Source organism: Eleutherodactylus coqui, chromosome 4 (genome assembly GCF_035609145.1).
Source record: "Eleutherodactylus coqui strain aEleCoq1 chromosome 4, aEleCoq1.hap1, whole genome shotgun sequence".
Taxonomy (NCBI): Eukaryota; Metazoa; Chordata; class Amphibia; order Anura; family Eleutherodactylidae; genus Eleutherodactylus; species Eleutherodactylus coqui.
The window spans coordinates 29,258,830-29,279,802 of NC_089840.1; the positions used below are offsets into that span (position 1 = coordinate 29,258,830).

A 20,973-nucleotide genomic window follows, 5' to 3' on the forward strand; every position below is an offset into this window, starting at 1 on the left:
GAGGCGCAATTGTAGGCTGACTGCAGATCTAATGACCGAGCTAACAGCTTCGTAGATCCCTACGACGCTACTAGTTTGGGTCATTAAACTTGAAGTGTGGAAAGGACTTGGAGTTGAATGTAGGGTTGCCAACTTTGTCAGAAAAGGGGTTATGTGCTTTCAGGATGCAGTTAGTAGCGTGGCTTATCGCAATGAACGGTTTTACCTCCATTATTCTAGTAGCTACAAGCAGTAATTGTGCCCCCTCAGCAGTGTCAATAGTAATAGTGCTCCCAGTGGTGGCCCCAATAGTAATAGTGCCCCTTATTAATGGTCCCAATAGTAATAGTGCCCCTTATTAATGGTCCCAATAGTAATAGTGCCCCCAGTTGTGATCCCAATAGTAACAGTGCCATTAGTAGTGGCCCCAATAGTAATAATGCCTCTAGTATTTGCCCCAATGCTAATAGTGGTCCCAAAAGTAATAGTGCCCACAGTAGTATACACAATAGCATTAGTGCCTCCAGTAGTAATAACACCACTAGTTGTGACCCTAAAAGTGATAGTGTCTCCCTTAGTGGCCCCAATAGTAATAGGGTACCCTCTGTGTTCTCCTCAACCTGAGCCTACGGCCATGCAGGAGCCCCACAGCATCTAGTATTTCACTGTCTCACTCTCTCTCTCGGATGATTGCCATATTCAGGGCTACGACCCCTGCCCTCTTCTCCTGGTGTCTGCGGTGCATGCAGGAACACGGATGCCGGGAGGGAAGGTCAGTGATCATAGTTCTGATTACGGCAGAGAGAGAGTGAGTGACATACTAGATCTTGTGAGTGCTGCCGGAGATGCTCTTAACTGACACTTAATTTTTACCAGCTGGTAGTACGGCCGGTTTAAAATAAATACCGTCACCGGCCTCTGGACAAAACTACTGGCGGGGCTGGTCAGCAAGTAGCCGGGTTGCAACTCCAGCCAAAATACACTTCCATAGAACAGACTAATTATTTAAAAATCAATCACACATTGCTGACTCTATCCGACCGAGCCACAAATGATAAGCATGAGATATGAAGGAGTTAAACATTTTAATGTACCCAATCCCCTCCCCCGACTTACCTAAATATCTGGGATAAAAGTATTCCTAAAATTAGAAAAAAATAGAATATTTAAAAAACAGCTCTATAAAAGTAAAACATCTAAGAGAAGAGGAAAAAAAGAATATATCACAGCCGGGTCATCCCCGAAGCAAAGCAAGTGCTGTTAGATGAGTGAAGAGCGCTCATGCTCCAGCAGATGGATGGTGACCGCAATCTAAGGGGCGCGCAGGGCAGGAAGCGGGGCGGTTGTGCGTGTCTGCACTGCCCACTGGGCGGCGCAATATTTGTGATCTTCCTTCAACCCTGCAAATTTGTGGAGCGTGGAAAGCACACTACAAGCGTGATCCAGTAATAATGAATGACCCGAGCGTGTGATCCAGAGATGCTCGATGCAACGATGAACAGAAAACTGTAGATGCCATAATAGATACGCCCCATTGTATACAAAGAAATCAACATTCATGACCGTTTGTACCCTGTTTCCCTAAAAATAAGACATAGCATGATTTTCCAGAATTTTTGAGGATGCAAAATGATTTTTCAGGCTTTTTGAGGATGCTTGAAATATAAGCCCTACTCCAAAATTAAGCCCTGCTAACAGTTAATTAAAAAAGTCAATTTAAATAGTGTCCAGGCAGCTATACATGTAAAAAAGTTAAATCTTTTTGAACAAAAATTAATATAAGACACTGTCTTATTTTCGGGGAAACACGGTAGGTAATCGTGTGGAACTGATGCTAAGAAAAGAGGAAAATAAATTAAAGGGCCACTACGGTGAATTTTTTGTTTTCATTCATTTTGTAGCTATCCCCCCCAGTATATATATCCCCCTCCCATCCAGTGCTGCAGCCCCGGTGCCCGCCACACGAAATACAAAAGAAGCGGCGGGTGATCACGTGCCGTTCATTGTGCACTTGACCACTGAGCCAGTCACAGGCTTCAGAAGAATAATGCTGAAGTCTATGAGTGGTTGAGCAGTCATGTGCACAATGAACGACACATGACTGCTCGCTGCTTCTTCTGGGTCCCATGCGGCAGGTACTGGGGCTGCACTGCTGGAGGGAGAGCAGTTGCGATAGGTGAGTATTCACTTTTTATTGATTTTAAGCCCTTTTAACTATTTTTAGGATATGTAATCAATAGCTGATCGACTCAGGTCTGCCAAACAGGACCGTGATCGATCAGCTGATCGGGAGTCCGCTGGCAGTGTCGCAAATACACAGGGGTCGAAGCGGAAGCCACTGCTCTGACCCCTGTGTAGTGGCCAGCATGTGTAACTGCAAGCACAGCTCCCACTCAATGAGATCCCAGCCTGCCGTTACAAGGGCTGGCCACTACACAGGAGTCCCTGGAAAACCCCTTTAAGAATTCTGTTGCTTTAAAGTGAAGACAATGCGTATGGTTTTTTGAATATAAGGCCTCATTCACATCTGTGTTGGGGCTTCCGTTCAGGATTTTGATTGCCTGCGGGGCCCCCTTGTGGGAGCAGGAAAATGGAATCCCTGCCCAAACAGATTCATTCTATGATGGAATCAAACTTTCTGAATGGACCCGCTGACTATAGAGGGTCCGCCCAGCTTTTATTATGTCCTTTGGTATTTCCTGGGTATTTATGCCGGAGATGTGAATGTGGTACAAGACGTGTCTCCAGTAACGCACACACAAGAAGAGATCTTACCGTCTCGGGGTTATTCTCAAATATCTCCCGGGCTTCCTCCCGATTACACAGCTCTTCAATACATTCCCGCTCCAGGTCTCCGGCTTTGCTTTCTTCAAAAAATGAATTTGCCCTCTTCCTCCGTGTCAGGAATTGTGATGCGGCCTGAGGAGGCAAAACTTTGTGCCGGAAACTAAGTTACACTTTAGGTTCAAGAAGTTGTGAAGACATTACCAAACACTTCTGAGAATACTTGCGCTCACATTTTCCCAGGTTCCATCATATTTGACTTTAAAGATCATGGCAGCATTTTTCCCGCCACACCTTGCCGAAACCTGACGGACTCCAATAGGGTCCTAGGACACTGATGGTATCCAGTCTGTGGCATGTAAAGATGGCGGCTTAAGGAACTACACTTGAAACATTTCAGACGGGTCAGAAGTTTTGAATGGTGGGGGTCCTGATGCTGAGACCAGGGGCGTAACTATAGAGGGTGCAGGGGATGGGGTTGCACCCGGGCCCAGGAGCCTTAGGGGGCCCATAAGGTCTCTCTTCTCCATATAGGGAGCCCAGTACTATGAATAAAGCATTATAGTTGGGGGCCCTGTTACAGGTTTTGCATTGGGGCCCAGGAGCTTCAAGTTATGCCTCTGTGCAGCATGGTTTAGGTATGGGTACGGGTACAGAAGCAGATAGAGGGGGGGCCCCAGCTCACCTTTTGCATCAGGGCCCCTGAGCCTTTAGTTACGCCTCTGGCTGAGACCCTACCGATTGCTAAAATGAACAGGAAGAAGCCATCTAAGCCCTCTGTCTATTCATGCAAGTACCATGCAATGTCTTTTAAGGTCCCATTGAAAACAATGGGTGAGGCGTTCCAAGGGAACCCCCAAAGATAGAGCAGGCTGTGATTTTTAATTGCTGCAAGAAAAAAAAAAATCACTCACATATATAAGTCAATGAGTAATGGAGTTCATATTCATGCGAATTTTGTACGTCTCGCAACGCACAAAACTCACGTGAGATTCTCACCCTGTCAATAAGCCCTAAAGGCCATAGATTTCCTTTGCCGAGGTTCTGCATAGAAAATCCACAACAAATCTGCCGCTTGTCGACATCCCCTAAGGCTGGTTTCACACGGGCGCTAATCTTGCAGGGGTTTTGTGTTGCGAGACTCAGGAAACTCACGCGAATGTGAATTCCATTTTTTTTAATTAAACACATGAGCGATGTTTTTCCCTTCCCTAAATACATGGCATGGCACTCACAGGCGGTGTGATGTGCATGCGAGGTTCACCATTATAATTAGAGATGAGTGAGTATACTTGCTAAGGCACATTCCTCGAGCGAGTAGTGCCTTAGCCGAGTATCTCCCCGCTCGTCTCTAAAGATTCGTGGGCCGGCGCGGGTGACAGGTGAGTTGCGGCAGGGAGCTGGGGGGGGAGAGAGGGAGAGAGAGATCTCCCCTCCATTCCTCCCCGCTCTCCCCTGCCGCTCCCTGCCCCCCACCGGCCCCCGAATCTTTAGAGACGAGCGGGGAGATACTTGGCTAAGGCACTACTCGCTCCAGTAATGTGCCTTAGCAAGTATACTCGCTCATCTCTAATTATAATCAATGGGAAGCACTTCCAATCCTCAAACATGAGTGAACTTGCGCAGGAGGATTGGAATTTCACAGAAGCGATGCGAGGAAATTTTGAATGCGCAATACATGGAGTATAGAATCCATTGATTTCAATGGCTGCGTCCACAGTTGCTTTTTTTTTACCTGCATATTTCGCGCACGCAGAAAGAGCGCAGTATGCTCTAATTCTGTGCGCCATAGGTTCCCATAGATGTCTACTGTGGGTGTGCAAATGTGTATGCAATACACAAATTGGTGCGCAATATGCTGTGCATTTCCGTGGGAAAAAGAACAGATTTGAAACTCAGAGCTCAATCGGGGAGCGGTTATCTGCCATGCGCAAATAAAAACCCTGCCTCACGTGCGCAAAATGTACAGTGAAAAATGCCGATACATGTGCAAAAAAACCTATTTCTTTTCGCAAAAACACAGCGCTGATTATCTCCTAGGCAGAAAACCTCTGTAAAGGGTCAGGGGTGACCCGTATTTTTTAAACATTCCCTGGCCCCATTATGAGGGGTCGTTAGACAAGGGAACACGAGTAAACATAAGGATGGTGATAGTAGGGGGGCTATTACACGAGTGCTAGTGGCTGCCGCTAGCGCTCACATTTTCCTGACAATTGCTGGGCTGCCCCGCTAACACTCGTGTAATAGCACAAATTGCCGGGCTACATCTGCGCTTCCAGGTGCAGCCTGGAAATTGTCGGGAAAACACGAGCACTAATGGATACCCCAAACATTCATGTAATAGCCCTCTGAGGGTCCTTTAGCACAGACCGATTCCTCAGTCTGGTGTAATGAGCGCCGATCGATAAGCTTAATGAACGTCGCTGGTTTACATTTTTATTTACTCAGCCAGGAATTGCAGTTATGGGGACGAACGTTCGAAAGATGGGATGCATTTTAGAAGATGCAGGCATTCTTCGGGAATGAGTGAGACAGATGGCGGTATCGTCCGGTGCACAGAACCCACGTGACGTTTATGTTGCAAGAACAGCCTGAGATTGTGCATTCTCTTCACTTGCGTGCAATAACGCCCATCGACGTTCATCATCGGTTGAGTGAGCCACGCGGTGAAGATGCCATGGACGTCAAAAATGTGCATTCATGGGGGAGACAGTTCTAAGAACGCCGAATGTTGGGTGAGAACGAACTGAAGGAGCCTCGGCCAAGCACCAGACGGTCCGATAACATGATTGGGCGAGTAGAGCAAGTGCTTCTGGAAGAGACCGTGGAAGAGACCGCCTGCAAAGTAGGATCTGTTGACACCATCCTGCGCGAACACTTGAAGATGCAGAAAACTTCCCGACGACTCGTATTGAGGGGGAATCTTCGTGACAACAACTTCAAGGTGGTCCCTCATGCTCCCTACTCACCGGACCTTGCACCAAACAATTCTTGGCATTTTCCAACCATCAATGACGTCCTCCATAGTCGCACATTTTCCAGTCCTTTGCCGGTGGGCAAAACAGACCCCTGAAGAAGCCTTCACAGCGGCCCTACGATCATGGCATCAACGTTGTGCGAAATGGCCGATTATGTTGAGAAGTGACTCAACTTTCTTGGGTTAGTAGTTTTTCAGAAGAAAAACCTTGCTTCCAAGTTGAACGCTTCTCGTCAAGAACTCCTCGTCACAACCAGCACTAAAAATGCAATGTTTGCAGGAAATCAGCCAAGTCAACAAAACAGCTAATTACAGGAAACCATCCCACCCGGTAGGGCGCTGATAAACAACAGGATGTCAGGAACAATAAGCAGACAAGCTGGATCCTTGGCATGAACTTCTGATCAATGTTTACAGGCCACACGCTAGAAGCCCGTCGCGTCCCATCAACTTAGCCCTCAGCGTATAGCAGTGGACTTCGGATTATGATTCAAGGACTAAGATGCAAATAATGCTCTTATGTGTCCGTCGCAATAATCCCGCACTTCCCTACAGCCTTCCCGGATGTTTATGAAACTCCGACTCCGGGTATTTATCCTAATTCTTACCGCAACATATAGGAGAAAGGGGAAAAAAAGTCAGGTGAAAGATAAGCGGCGGGATGCATGTACTTACAAGTGCGCCCTTCACAGAGGGAAGTGATGAAGAGGGACGAGGCCAGCAGGACCAGGCACAGTGCGCCCATTGCCATCATGATCCGCTATGTCCAGGCCTGCACACTGCTCGGCTTGTGAGCCCTGCCTCTCCTCCAGAGCACTGGGCTGGGGGGGAGCTCTGCTGCAAGCGCTGGACAAAGGCCCAATGACTCCTGGGCTTTTCCAGGAAACATCCCTCCCCTGACATGACAAGCACACAGCGTCCCATGAGATCAGGGATCCACATGGATTCGCAGGGCTCATCACAACACAGCCATTGCAAAACATCTGGCAGCTCACAGTCACTGCAGGCGGCCGGAGGGAACCGTTACAAGGACTTCTAGCTTAACCCCTTAAGGGCCAGGCTGCTTTGGTCCTACAGGACTAGACACTTTTTTAGGGGTTTTACCCATGGGGTGGTTTTACTGCCCTATTTTTTTTTATTTTCCTTTAGCTACTAAAAGTATTTTTGCTGTTTTTTTTCCCCATGAAATATAGGCAAATTTTATGTTTTTTTATTGACTTTTTGTTCTGCTTTTTAGTTTTATTGGAGGTAAAAGGCTATAAAAAAAGATTTTTTTAAATTCAAGAGTTATTTTTTAAATTAGTATACAGTATTTATGCTAAAATGCAGTACAGGAATGGGTCGCTTGTTTTGTTTCTGACGTTTTGCTATATAATATGTATGGTTGAGGATTAAAGGGGGCACACTGAGACGGTTTTCGGCGGTGGGTCATTTTCTTTTTTATTGTTTATGTTTTTATTTTATTCTGTAGTTTTTACGTAGTTTTTTACCATCTATGTTTCCCATGATGTCATATAAGACCTCTGGAGGTCATTCACATGGTATTTCTTTTTTTTATTTCATACTTTTCCGCTATAGCTGGGGCATCCATAGGAGCCCCAGTTGCACGGGCAAACATCCCCCTGTAGTGACAATAATCACTAACAGAGCTAAAATGGGTCTGCTAGGACCCTGCTGTAACAGCGGGCACCCGGCGGTCATTTCTGTTTTTAGTACATAGCGCTCATTGAGGGTTAAGTAGCCTGGAAAAGAGAAGGCAGAAGCGGTTAAAAAGAGCTTCTCCCTTCTCCTCTGGGTCCTCTGCTATGTCTGACAGCCCGGGGCCTGAAGTGCTCCTGCATGATTGCAGGAGCAGAAGCTGTAACCCCACACCGAATTTCTGCTATCGGCCAGGATTAAGGGCTTATTCAGACATCCGTATATTGGCCAGGTTTTCACGCTCTGCCAATATACACTGTTCCTCTCTGCAGGGGGAAAGAGGCGGGATGGGCCAGAAGCAGTGCCACTGTTTGCAGAGAGAGACAGCGTATATCGGCCAGGCCTGAAAACCCGGCCAATATACGCATGTCTGAATAAGCCCTAAAGCCCCGGACCAAACACCGTATATTTACCGCGCTTGCTCCTTAAAGGGTTAAGGACACGCCCCTTCTTTTTTTAATTTTTGGGTTCTCCTCCCCAGTTTCAAAGAAATCATAACTTTTTTATTGTTTGACGTAGCTTGTTTTTTTGCGACCCGAGTTGTATTTTTCAATGGTACGATTTCATGTACCGTACAATGTACTGAAAAACTTTTTTAAAAATTGGAGCGAAATGGATAAAAACAAAATTCTACCATCTTTTGGGGGTCTTGTTTTTACGGTGAGTCAGTATGATGACGTTACCGAGTTCATTTTGTTCTTTTCTTGCTGTGCAACAGTTAAAAAAATAAAATAACTTAAAAATATATATTTTCCGTCCTCATAACATTTTTTAAATCTTTCCGCTGATGTAGTTGTATGAGGGCTCATTTTTTTGCAAGACGACCGGTGGTATCCATCGCTACCATTTTGGGGTACAAACAAGTTTTTAATCATTTGGAATACACTTTTTCTTACACGGGTTGACCAAAAAAGTGCAATTATGGTGTGTTTTTATTTCCCTGACGACGTTCACCGAGCGGGATAAATAATACATTATGTTCAGAGAAGTGTGATACCAAATAAGTTTTGGGGTTTTGAGTTTTGCCTTTTCTTTATTATAAACGGGTGTTTAAACTTTTAATATCCTTTATTTTGTGCGACCTTTTTCACTTTTTTTTGAAGTCCAGTTTAGTTTAAGGGATTTGAACTTGCGATTGTTTGATCACTTTTACCATATACTGTAATACTTCATTTCAATGAGCGTTGCACCTGCAATTACACGCACCGGCCACTACATGCGCCCGTTCAGTTGATCGACCGGGTTCTCACACGGCGGACTCTGGCTGATCACCTATTGATAGCTTATCCTGAGGATAGATCACCAATACTATTTGTGCCTGGAAAACCCCTTTAAGAACTATCTTCACAAGAACAAGGAGTCCTGGAAGTGATGATTTGGCCCCACAGAGCCCCGATCTCATCATCATCCAGTCCGTCTGAGATTACATGAAGGGACTCAGGCCGTTTTTGCGCGATATGAGAGCGAGTGAAAATGCAGAATTTAGAAACTCATGCTTTCCAATGGTTTCTTTCACATTTGCGGTGTTTTCACAGATGTGATGTTATGTAAAACAACAATCGCGGCGTGTCCTATCTCTCTGCGTTTTGCGATTTTTTTTTTTTTTTTTTTTTTCTAATCGCCCATGTTTCCCTATGTAAAAATCATGTGACTTTCTCGCAACAATATCGCGATTGCACATTTGAAACTACCCCGAAGGATTTGAACAAGCCGACATCCACGGAAGATCTGTGCTTTGTTCTCCAAGATATCTGGGACAAACTCGCTGCTGAGTTCCTTCAAAAACTGTGTGCAAGTGTACCTAGAAGAACTGATGCTCTTGTGAAGTCAACTATTGATGTGATTTCTCTTTGGTTCAGTCACTTTGCATTTCGCTAATTGACCAAAGAGCCATTAACACTTCTGTTTTGGAAAGTTTTCTCACTTTGCAGCAGTTTTCCCCACCTGCCTAAACTTTTACACTGTTCTGTAAATCAGATGCCGTTTCCTGTTGCTGATTAGTAACCAAGTGACGGTCCTGCACTCCGGTGACCCAGCGGGAGCTGTCAGTGTAGTAACAGTGTTGTTGGCAACCTTCTGTTAGAACTTTAGGTTGTGTCAGGAATCACTTTAGCAGCAGATGGAGGAGATGAGGGGAGGAAGCACAAGCTCTACAGCATCCATAAAGCTATCGGTGCCCTTTATACAACTATATGGCTGGGTTCACACAGGGCGCATTTACCGCGGGAATTCGCTGCGGCCGCTAATCCCGGGATTAGCCAGCCATGTGGACGAGATTTCTCACGGGACATCGAATCCGTCGCGGCAAAGCCGGCGTTGCAGTGCGGATTCCCCGGCCACAGCATGTACATTCTTTTTTTTCTGTTGCGCCGCGCTCTCCTCCATGGGAGCGCCGGCTAAATGCCACGGGCTTTGAAGCAGTGCTTTCCCGATGGAAATCTTGCGTTTTTTCGCTGCGGCCAGACCGCGAGATTTCCGCCGGGAATACGCTGTGTGGGAACCCAGCCTACCTGATCTGCGTCACTAGCGCTGCTCCTGCGCCAAATCTCCAATGAAGTAGCGCAGCACCCAGTAATATGACAGGCATCATGACGGCAGCCCGACAGCAGCCGTCCAGCTGGCGAACCTCCGTCCGGGTCCGCCATTACTTCAAGTGGCCGCTATTTATCTTCTACCAGCAATGTTAGTTGCCAGTAAAAAGTTCTTAAAGGGGTTGTGATTAGAGATGAGCGAGTATACTCGGTAAAGGCAATGGTTCGAGCGAGCATTGCCCTTAGCGAGTACCTGCCCGCTCGAGATGAAACATTCGGGCGCCGGCGGTGGGCAGGGAGCTGCGGGGGAGAGCGGGGCGGAACGGAGGGGAGATCTCTCTCTCCCTCTCTCACCCCCCGCTCCCTCCTGCTGACTGCCGCCACTCACCGCTCCCCCCCCCCCCCCCGCCCGCACCCGGACGCTTCTGTCAAATTGCGATCCTCGTGTGCGAGTTTCACGTGTGATAGAGGATCGAAGTGTATCCAGTTATATCGCCCTCGCATCCATATTGCATGTCATGTGAGAGCCGTGTGATGTATTTAAGGTCCCATTGAAATCAACGGGCGAGGAGCGCGAAATAAAGGACATACCACTATTTTTTTATTGCAGCGTGGCTGTGAGGGATAACATCGCTCGTGTGTATGGCGGCATTCAAAAGAATGGCGTCCATATTCGTGCGGATTTTGTGAGTTTTTGCAATGCCAAAACTCACGCGAGAATAGCGCTCATGTGAAACCAGCCTATTTGCACGTGGAAAAAAAGTGCAGCATGCTCTATTTTGTATGAATCTTCTCACCAAAGGTCCCCATGGAAGTCTATGGGAGGTGCGCAAATGGGCAATCAATATGGGCGCAAGTGAGCAATACCCTGCTGAATTCCATGGAAAAGGAACAGATCTGGACCTCATTAGGCTAAATAGCCTTTTATATCACGGTAAGGTAGAGTCCCGTACGCAAAAAGTACTATAGTACAGTACTATGTGCTCCTGCAGATCTACCTAGTTTATAGCGCAAATGCGTTGTGCTGAGGTAAGCGTTTTTGCGCATACACTTGTGAAATACTCACCCCTCTCCGCTGTGTCCCACACCGCCATCCCGGGTCTCCCGTCTGACATCACATTTACAGGCCGCCCCTGCCTGTTTACGAGATGTCACAGACGCTGCAGCCAATGCTAGCGTTCAGCAGGCAGGCTGCAGCCTGTAAGCAAACACCGGAGCGAAGTACCGAACAGCGCCGCGGAACACAGCGAAAGCGGTGACTATATGACTATTTGTTATGTTACTGCATGACGAAGGAAGAACCTACAACTCGGACAACTCCTTTGAGTTATCACCTCAACTTACCGATCCCCAAATTGTGGCAGCGACAGGAACTCCCTCTGTCATACTGGACCACCGCCGGACGCGGCACTACTCTATTCACAGTAGATTGTTAGTATAAGTATTACTAGCCCGTACTGCCCGCCCCCCTCCTGAAACGGTCATAGAGCCAAGTAACAAAACATGAGACAACTTTGGAGTTAATGGTGGCCACAGCGGTTATTAACAGACATCAACCATCAGAGATCCAGGCCTACAATCAAGTATGACCATCCTCATTAATGATAAACCTGAAACGGAGAACCGTCCGAAAGACCAACAGATGGAGGGCAGTGGGCTTGTAGACTTGTGGCTCCATTGATCACCGGCATGGAAACCCGCCGATGCGGTGACAATGGGTAATGATATTAAAAAGTAGAGAACCAACAAACAAAATACACCCAAAGATCTGTGCTAGCGAAAGGGAGGGCGGGCAAACCGGGCAAACCCCTCACCAGCTTGTGGTAGAAGGTACCACCTTTGTAATGGCTCCTCCTTGTATATTGCCCACCCCCCATCCTTTCTATCAATTCTTCTAAGACATCACTCTAAAAAGAAACGGGGGCAAGTATCGTCCAAAGCAGCCATCAATAACATTCACCCGCATCAGAGGCCATTTCATTAAAGGGCTATTCTGGGTATTTATTAATAGTTACTTGGCCAGGGGATTCACCGATCCTCCGATCCTCCAGCCCACTGTAAGTGCAACAGAGCCGGACGTCCGCATTGGGGTCAGAGCTGGAACTTTAATAGAAGGTTTCGACCCCAATACGGGTATCCGGCTTGGCTGCACTGACAGCTACCAAAGGATCAGTAGACCTCTGACGATCTACTATGTATGACCTATTCCGAGGATAGGTCATCAATAGTAAACGTCTGGAAAACCCCTTTAAGCATTTTATGGTTTATCATAACCCGAATCTTTACCCCTGGAGCAGAGTGCACTATAGCTAGTTAGTGGCGCCACAGAGAGGAGCATTATCGCTGTCTCTCTCTCTGTCTCTCTATCACTGTCTCTCTCTCACTCTGTCTCTCTATCGCTCTGAATCGCTGTCTCTCTCTCTCTGTCTCTCTATCGCTCTCGGTTGGGCAGTGAATGGTGCAGCTTAGCAATGTATGCTTGTTGCTTAGCAACGCTTCACTCATTCCAGCGCATTCCTGAAGCACAGCAGCGCCACCTATAGACTTAACATTGTAACTTTCAACCCACCTGACAGTCCCTGAATGTATTAAACTCACATGTGATGATTTTACGGCAGCGGTGAGCGTGTGTGTCATCTAATGACACCAACATCATCCACCAAAGTTACAGCAAAGGGGTCAAAGTGTGGTGCAAGAAAAAGCATGTAGGCCTATTTATATTAGATTACCCAGAGGAGCTTGCATGGCCTTATAAGTCTCCTTACTCATCTTTTAGGTGTCCCCACACCCCTTTAGGTGCTCTCCTTGGGGAGAGACTATACCATCCCATAACCCACTCACCCCCTAGGTGTCTTAAGTTGCTCTCCTTAAGACACCGCTTCTGACCCACATCATAGGCCCCTCACAGACTAAGCCAGAAGCCTGCTGCACACTGATGAGGGACAACCACCCCGATAACAGTTTGTGCATGGTTTTCTGGCTTGGTTTCTTATTCCCAATAATTGATAAGACTTGTTATAAAGTCACTTTGATCTGAAGGAATGCGGCCATCCAATAGATGGCGCTGTAAAGGGATTTTTCCATCTTTCTTACAAAAATTAACTCATTCAGTAATTGATGGCAGCAACACATCTCACGAAAGTTGGGTGTGGCCATGTCTACCATTGTGTGGCATCACCTCTTCTTTTTACAACAGTCTTTAAATGTCTGGGAAGTGTCAGGAGACCGTCTGCTGGAATTCTGGGAGAGGAATGTTGTCCCATTCTTGTCTGATGTAGAATTCCAGCTGCTCAACAGTCCTGGGTCTATTGGTGAAAGGTCTGGACTCTCCTTCTATGAAGCCATGCTGTTGTGATGGATGCAGTATCTGGTTTAGCATTGTCCTGCTGAAATATGCAAGGTCTTCCCTGAAAGAGACGTTGTCTGGATGGGAGCAGATGTTGTTCTAAAACCTCTATATACTTCTCAGCACTGATAGTGCTTTTCATGATTTGTAAGCTGCTTATGCCATAAGCACTAGTGTAACCCCATACCATCAGAGAGGCAGATTTTCGAGTCCACAGGACATGATGTCCACAGTTCCCAAAAAGAATTTCACATTTTCATTCATCTGACCACAGAACAGTTTTCCATTTTGCCTCAGTATATTTTAAATGATCTTTGGCCCAGAGAAGACGCCGGCGTTTCTGGATTGTGTTGTTAGATGGCTTCTTCTTTCCATGATACAGCTTTAACTTACATTTGTGGATTGCACTGCAAACTGTGTTCACAGACAGTGACTTCTGGAAGCTTTCCTCAGCCCATGCAGTGATTTGCATTACAGAATCATGCCTGTTTTTAATGCAGTGACGCCTAAGGGCCTGTAGATCTCCAGCATCCAATATTGCCCGTCGGCCTTGTCCCTTGTGCACATGAATGTCTCCAGATTCTCTGACTCTTTTCATGCTATTATGTGCTGTAGATGGGGGGATATTCAAAGTGCTCACAATTTTACATTGGAGAACATTTTTCTGAAATGATTCCACAATTTTTAGATGCAGCTTGTCACAGATTGGTGAACTTCTGACCATCTTTGCTTCTGAGAGACTCTGCCTCTCTAATATGCTCTGTTTATACACAGTCATGTAACTTATTAGGAAATTGATCCTTCTGGTGTTTTTCATTAGTACCACTTACTTGTCCGGACTTTTGTTAACTCAGTCCAAATTTTTGTGAGATGCGTTGCTGCCATCAATTTCTAAAATTAGTTAATTTTTTATTAAGGAAATGGAATAATGTCTATGTTTCCCCTTCTGATATGTGTTCTATTGTGAAGAAAATATGGCTAGATGAGATTTCCAAATCATTGCATTCTGTTTTTCTTTACATGAATTTACATTTTGCGCAGCGACCCAACTTTTTTTTAGAATTTTTAAATCTAAAAGTGTCTTTTAGAGGATAAATGTGCAGTGGCCCAGTACATTCCTTCCTGGGCCCCTCCATAATGTCATACATGTCATGTCTTATGTTGGTGCTCTGTGCAAATCTGTCTGGTCATTCTGTTATGTGTATTGCACAGCAGCAGCGTGTGATGGGTTAAGGCCTCATGTCCACTTGAAAAATGCAATCCGCACAGAATCTGCCGCGGATTTCGTGCGGATTTGCTTTAAATGGTATTTTTTTGCATGCAGATATCCACACACATTGCTATCAATGCGATAGCAATGTTGCCGATCCGCGAGGAATCCGCGGCAGAATGGAGCATGCCGCGTTTTTTCTCCCGCGTGTGAAAAACGCAATTCTTTTAAAATGCCATCCACAGGTGCAAAAATCAATTTAATGGACCCGCGGATGGCCAATGATTCCCTATGGGCAAAATCCGCTGCGGATTCCGCAATTCCATTTAGCTAGTGGACATGAGGCCTAAGCCCGTAGATTGCCTGTGAATGTATCAGTTTATGTCCTGTCAGCTGGCATGAGTCAGAGTATAAATAGGAGTGTCTGAGAGTGGGAAAGGAGTTTCATTTCTTCTGGGTTCCTGCTAAAGAGTGCCAGCTACATGAGGGTACCTTCAACCCTCATGCAGTGAATAATGGAAGAAGAGAGGTTTCCTGGTTTGATTGTTCTAGCATAAAAGAAGAGTGCGGCCTCAAGTGGAGCGAGAGTGTGAGCAAACTGTGAGTATTTCCCAAGGCCCAGTACAGAGGTACTCTTTGCTAATTGTTGTTGTGTCCTGAAGTCTGGGACCGCCGAGTGGAGGTACACGTCTTCAGTTTTTCTCACTTGAGCGTCCTGAAGTCTGGGACCGCCGGGTGGAGGTACACGTCTTCAGTTATTCACACATGGGGGTCCTGAAGTCTGGGACCGCCGAGTGGAGGTACGCGTCTTCAGTTGTTCACACACGGGCGTCCTGAAGTCTGAGACCACTGGATGGAGGTACGCGTCTTCAGTTCTTCACACACGGGAGTCCTGAAGCCGGGGACCGCCGGGTGGAGGTACACGTCTTCAGTTGTTCACACTTGAGCGTCCTGAAGTCTGGTACTGCCAAGTGGAGGTACGCGTCTTCAGTTGTTCACACACGGGTGCCCTGAAGCCGGGGATCGCCGTGTGGAGGTACGCGTCTTCAGTTGTTCACACCCAAGCGTCCTGAAGTCTGGGACTGCCAAGTGGAGGTACGCGTCTTCAGTTGTTCACACCTGAGCGTCCTGAAGCTGGGGATCGCCGTGTGGAGATACGCATCTTCAGTTGTTCACACACGGGCGTCTTGTCGCCAGGGATCGCTGTGTGGAGGTACGCGTCTTCAGTTGTTCACACACGAGCGTCCTGTCACCGGGGATCGCTGTGTGGAGGTACTCCTAATCAAGTCCAGCCCAGCGTTGCCCTGGTCGTCGCCATGTTTGGGCACGTGTGACTGCCGCTCCATTCAATCTCCTCCTGTGGGGGGGTGCAGGTCATGGATCCTTGTACTTGGGATTGGTGGAGGTCTCTCCCCACAGATCATACGGTACAGATAGCGGATAACTTATAGATTTTGCAATAACCCCTTTAATAAGTTTGGCGCAGCTTTTGACAGTAATAGAAAAACCAATCTTCGCCAGTGTTTGTTATAATTCATGTCAGCTTCTGGGATAGATTATAGTACATCCGTTGTGCCGCTAAAAGCCCCGAACCTCCCACTTTTTTTTTTTTTTTTAAGTAGCGAGCAAAAACTATAAAAGTCTCACATTTTGTGCAAACAGGCGTACACCAAGATTTGCAAACTTTATTTTACAACTGAAAACTTGCTTTTATGCCTTAATTATTTCCCCTTCTGAGAGGGAGATATAATAAAACTGGTACATAGCAAAAGCAGAGCAGTTGCCCCTAGCAACCAATCAGAACGCTGCTTCTATTTTTAAAATGGCCTCGGAGAAATGAGAAGTGAAATTTGATTGGGTACCACAGGCCACCACTCCAGTCCTTTTTTACATCAATTCCAATACATCTCCCCCTCCATCACTTATACAGGGTGGTCCACGAAAAAGTAGCCGCCATCACATTGAAAGCTAAAAGAAAATCTGCCTTTGTTGCCCATAGCAACCAATCACAGCGCAGCTTTCATTTTACCTAAGAGCTGTAAGAAATAGCAGCCAATCACAGCACAGCTTTCATTTTACCTCAACAGTGGTAAAGCTGCGCTGTGATTGGTTGCTATGGACAACAAAGGCAGATTTTCTTTTACAGAGCTTCCATAACAGTGTGGTGGCGGTCTCCTTCTCCGTGACCCAGTCTGTCTATGGAAGCTGCTGGGAGTTGCAGTCGCGCAGCAAGTGATCTGACACGCGCCCTCCCCTACAAATCTCAGCGCTCACAACACGAACACCATCACCTCCCTACGTCACTGCCATCTAGCCAATCAGCGCTCTTCTACCATCTCCTCGCCGTAAATCCTTCACGAGACCCGCCTCGCTATTGGTGGACTGTTATCAGACTGTCTATTGGCTGTAAGAGAGGAGGGGCGTGTTCGCGAGCCGCAGGAAAGTGTTTGCTGGGTTACCATAGAGTCGGCCGCTTCCGCTGTACACTACGGGGTCCGTCCGTAGTCAGAGCCCAGGCTGTGGAGGACCGGCCGGTGTACGTCACGGTAGGTGGCGGTCGGTGTGTGCGGTGGGAGACGGAGATGACTTATTGCCCTCAGTGCTGTTACCGGGGGATTAACAGTCAGTGATGCGGGTATGCTGGCCCACCAGGGGGGGCATCAGCTATGTAATTGGGGGGGGGGGGGGGGGGGCTGATGACCCCCAAATGAGCAAAACCGCCAGCAGCAACCGCCCCCGCGCAGCGCTGTAAATATGGCGCAGGCTGATGTGGAATCGGTGTGGTTGTGCATCAGCTCCGCTGCGGATCGCCGCCCGTATCTGTGGCGTAATCTGACTATTGTTTTTTGGATGACTGTTCGCCTCTTCATGGGGGTCCAGTTGCGCTTTCCGCTCACGGATGAAAAATCGCAGCGTGCCTCACTTTACTGCGGTTCCCACGCGGACGGCTTACGTTGAAGTTAGCGGAAGCGGGAAAACCGTGCGGACCGTCCGTGCTGCAGAGGAGAGGTGCGCACGGATGCCGGCTGGACACGGTCGGATTTCACTGCGGCCTCCCACATAAGGAATCCGAGCCGCCCGTGTGCAGCAATTCTGACAGCGCCATTTAAACGCCTCGATCGATGTTCGAGAGCCCCGCACCGCCCCTCCGCCATAAGATCTGGAGTTGCCGTGGCAAGCGGGGTCTTCGGAAACCCCTCCAGGGCCGCCATTGCCATAGCCTGTGACGTGGCTTGATAGATTGCCTGTCAGGTCGCGGTATAACGTAGGAGGGATCAAACAATCGCGAGTTCTTGTCCTTTCTGAGGACTAAAAAAAATGTCATTTTAAAAAGCTGTAATAATGATGAGAAAAAAAAAGTTAATGAAAGTTAAAAAAAAACCCTCCTGCCATATTAAAGGGGTTGTCCGGCGGCAGCAAGTGGGGTTATACACTTCCGTATGGCCATATTAATGCACTTTGTAATGTACATTGTGCATTAATTATGAGCCATACAGAAGTTATTCACATACCTGCTCCGTTGCTAGCGTCCTCGTCTCCATGGTGCCGTCTAAATTCGCTGTCTTCTGGCGTTTTTAGACGCGCTTGCGCAGTCCGGTCTTCTTCCTGGTGAATGGGGCCGCTCGTGCCGGAGAGCGGCTCCTGGTAGCTCCGCCCCGTCACGTGTGCCGATTCCAGCCAATCAGGAGGCTGGAATCGGCAATGGACCGCACAGAGCCCACGGTGCACCATGGGAGAAGACCTGCGGTCCACCGTGGGTGAAGATCCCGGCGGCCATCTTGGTAAAGGAAGAAAGAAGTCGCCGCAGCGCGGGGATTCGGGTAAGTAATAAACTTTTTTTTTTTTTAACCCATCCCTTGGGTTCGTCTCGCGACGAACGGGGGGCCTATTGAATAAAAAAAAAACCCGTTTCGGCGCGGGACAACCCCTTTAATAATAATAAAAAATCTACTCCAACAGAAACTACAGGACGTCCCGCAAAAAGAGCCCTAAAATAACTGCGTCGGGGGAAAAAAAAAAAGTTCTGCCTGTCAGGAGACGGCTGTAGAAAATAATTTTGGAAAATTTAAAATTCTGTTGGAAAAAAATAAAAGTAGTTCAGCACCTGTGTGTGCGCCAGAGAAACAAGAAGCGCCCAAAGATGGCGGAATTTATTTTTTTTCCATTTCACTCCACTTTTAGTACATTATACGGTAGATTACCTGGGATCATTGAAAAAGGCAACTCATCCCGCAAAAAACAAGCCTTCGATGGATCGATAAGTGCTATGGGGGGGACGGGGACGAAAAGGAAGTGGGGGAAGGGCCTCATGTCCACGGACACGCATGAATTCCACCCGTGCCGCAGCCATGGACATTTTCTCACCTGTCCGGATGCGGTGCGAGTCTTCTCTGTCCCGGCTGGATCTTCTTTTCTTCAGCACTGTGCCCGGCGCAGGCGCAGTGCTTTTTTTTTTTTCAAATCTCCTGCTTTCCCGCAGGTCCGTGGCCCGTCTGCAGTATCAGCTGGGTGTGCGCCGTGGATCGGACGGCTTCCATTGACTTTAATGGAAGCCGTCCATGCAGGAATCCGCAGAAAATGGAACATGCTGCCATTCTTACTATATCCTGTGTGGGAGTGGCCTCAGGCAGTCTAAAGGGCGGCCCGAGCACGAACCGGCTGGTGATGATGTTCTCGGCCCGTGTAGAAGGGCCATAATGCTGTATTGATACCATTTCTGCCTGCTGGGTGGACAGTGTAAATAGCCTTCACCTCTATATTCACCAGGCCATAAGTATACAGTCAGGAGGATGAGCTGTGATCTCCTCTATTATACCTGTGTGACAGGAGCCTCTAATCATCAGCAGTAATGTGATAGGGCTTTCTGTGCCCCTCAGAGCAGTGTGTGTGGGATACAGGCCATCCACAGGAAGTTCCAGGAGTGACTCCCAGCAGAGAACATTAAGTTTAGACATTCTCAGGGGGTCACCAGGAGATCACATGACCCTTCTGAAAGGAATTTTTAGGTTGAAAGGTATGACTAGCCGATCTGTATATAGCTACACAGTGAGGGGAGAGCCTCTGTAACTTCACTGTTGTGATGACACCAAATTTATGCTTTTGTCTTACTTTTCAAAAATAAAATATTCTGTTAAAAAACAAAGCAAAAGGAATCCATTGCCTAGCGGGCTCGGTCGGGTCCTCCCGCTGCTCTCCGGAGCGCATCCTATAGGCGAAGTTCGCCCACAGAAGATCACTTGCTGGTTACGGGATTCATAAATTGATTGACTGAGCAGTGCTAAACCAATCAGAGCCATCGCTTCCTGGAGGCGGGATTTATGAAGACTGTAACCAGGAAGTGATCTTCTGTGGGCGAATGGGAGCTGTATGTCACGCGGCGGAGCTCCAGAGAGCAGGAGGACCCGGACCGAGCCTCCTAGGTAAGTATAATAAGACATCCCCCAAAAAATAAGACCTAGTGCCTCTTGGGGCAAAAACTAATGAGACTGGGTCTTATTTTCAGGGAAACACTGTGTGTGTGTATATATAATGTTTCTTTATTTTACCGTCAGTGGCGTTGTGGTGTGCGCTGTAGTTCCTATTCGTACCATTTAGGGGCGCACCGGACATTTTGATCACTTTTTATTATATTTATGACCAAAATAGTACAATTCTAGAATATCTTTCCCCCTGCTGGTGATCGCCGTGTGGATGATGATGCGCTGCTGGTCTCACGTCTGCCGCAGGGATTCTGCTTTCCTGCTCCATTCGGGGGCCAAGCAAGGGGAATCCCTGCGGCTGTACGGCGCCGCCTCAGGACAGAACCCAACGGATCCGCTCAGTTTCAGCTCAGCTGTCCGGTATTTTGAGCCAGACCGGTGATGGACTCTCCGCCGTAGATGTGACAGCGGCCCTCATCAACCTTACAGATGTGGAGAGAACACGGGGTTATTTTTTTGTTTTACAGTGAAGCCTCTACTAGCACTGACCTCTACTAAGGCCGGTTTCGAGTTAGGCCGTTTTTTTTTGTTTTTTTTTAGTCCAAATTTTGTCTCTAGTAACATTCATTGCCTCTAATAAACCCGGCCTGTGCCGGCCCACATGACCTTGCTGCTGAATCCATGGGATCTCCTGCTCGGCGTCTCATCCTCCTGTCGCTAATGCAACCCACCCTTCTGCATCATCGGTGATGGGTAATACACTAGTACAGTACTGTACAACTGCACTCCAATGTAACAGCACAGAGAACACAGTGATAACGCTGAGGACAGATAATCGTCACCTGCAGTCCTATGTAACAGCACAGAGAACAGTGATATCGCTGAGGACAGATGATGTACTGTAGCACAGCAGATGTCACCTGCAGTCCCATGTAACAGCACAGAGACCACTGTGATAATGCAGAGGACAGATGTACTGTAATACAGCAGACATCACCCGCAGTCCCATGTAACAGCACAGAGAACAC

The 20,973-nt window shown here is 47.5% G+C and overlaps 2 protein-coding genes across 3 annotated transcripts in view; one reads left to right on the forward strand and one right to left on the reverse strand.

The window, feature by feature from the left end:
• The window catches only part of PROS1 (protein S), a 67,049-nt gene extending 60,433 nt beyond the window's left edge, over positions 1 to 6,616 (reverse strand). The window contains 3 exon segments of the mRNA XM_066601513.1: positions 1,096 to 1,120; positions 2,755 to 2,912; positions 6,416 to 6,616. Coding sequence (XP_066457610.1) covers positions 1,096 to 1,120; positions 2,755 to 2,912; positions 6,416 to 6,494 — 262 coding nt within the window. The 5' untranslated portion in view covers positions 6,495 to 6,616.
• A 10,326-nt stretch (positions 6,617 to 16,942) lies between these two features.
• Positions 16,943 to 20,973, forward strand: part of ARL13B (ADP ribosylation factor like GTPase 13B) — a 63,781-nt gene continuing 59,750 nt past the window's right edge. For both annotated transcript variants that reach the window (XM_066599151.1, XM_066599152.1), the window contains exon 1: positions 16,943 to 17,071. The gene's annotated coding sequence lies outside the window, so the exon portion shown is untranslated. The remainder of the gene's footprint in view (positions 17,072 to 20,973) is intronic.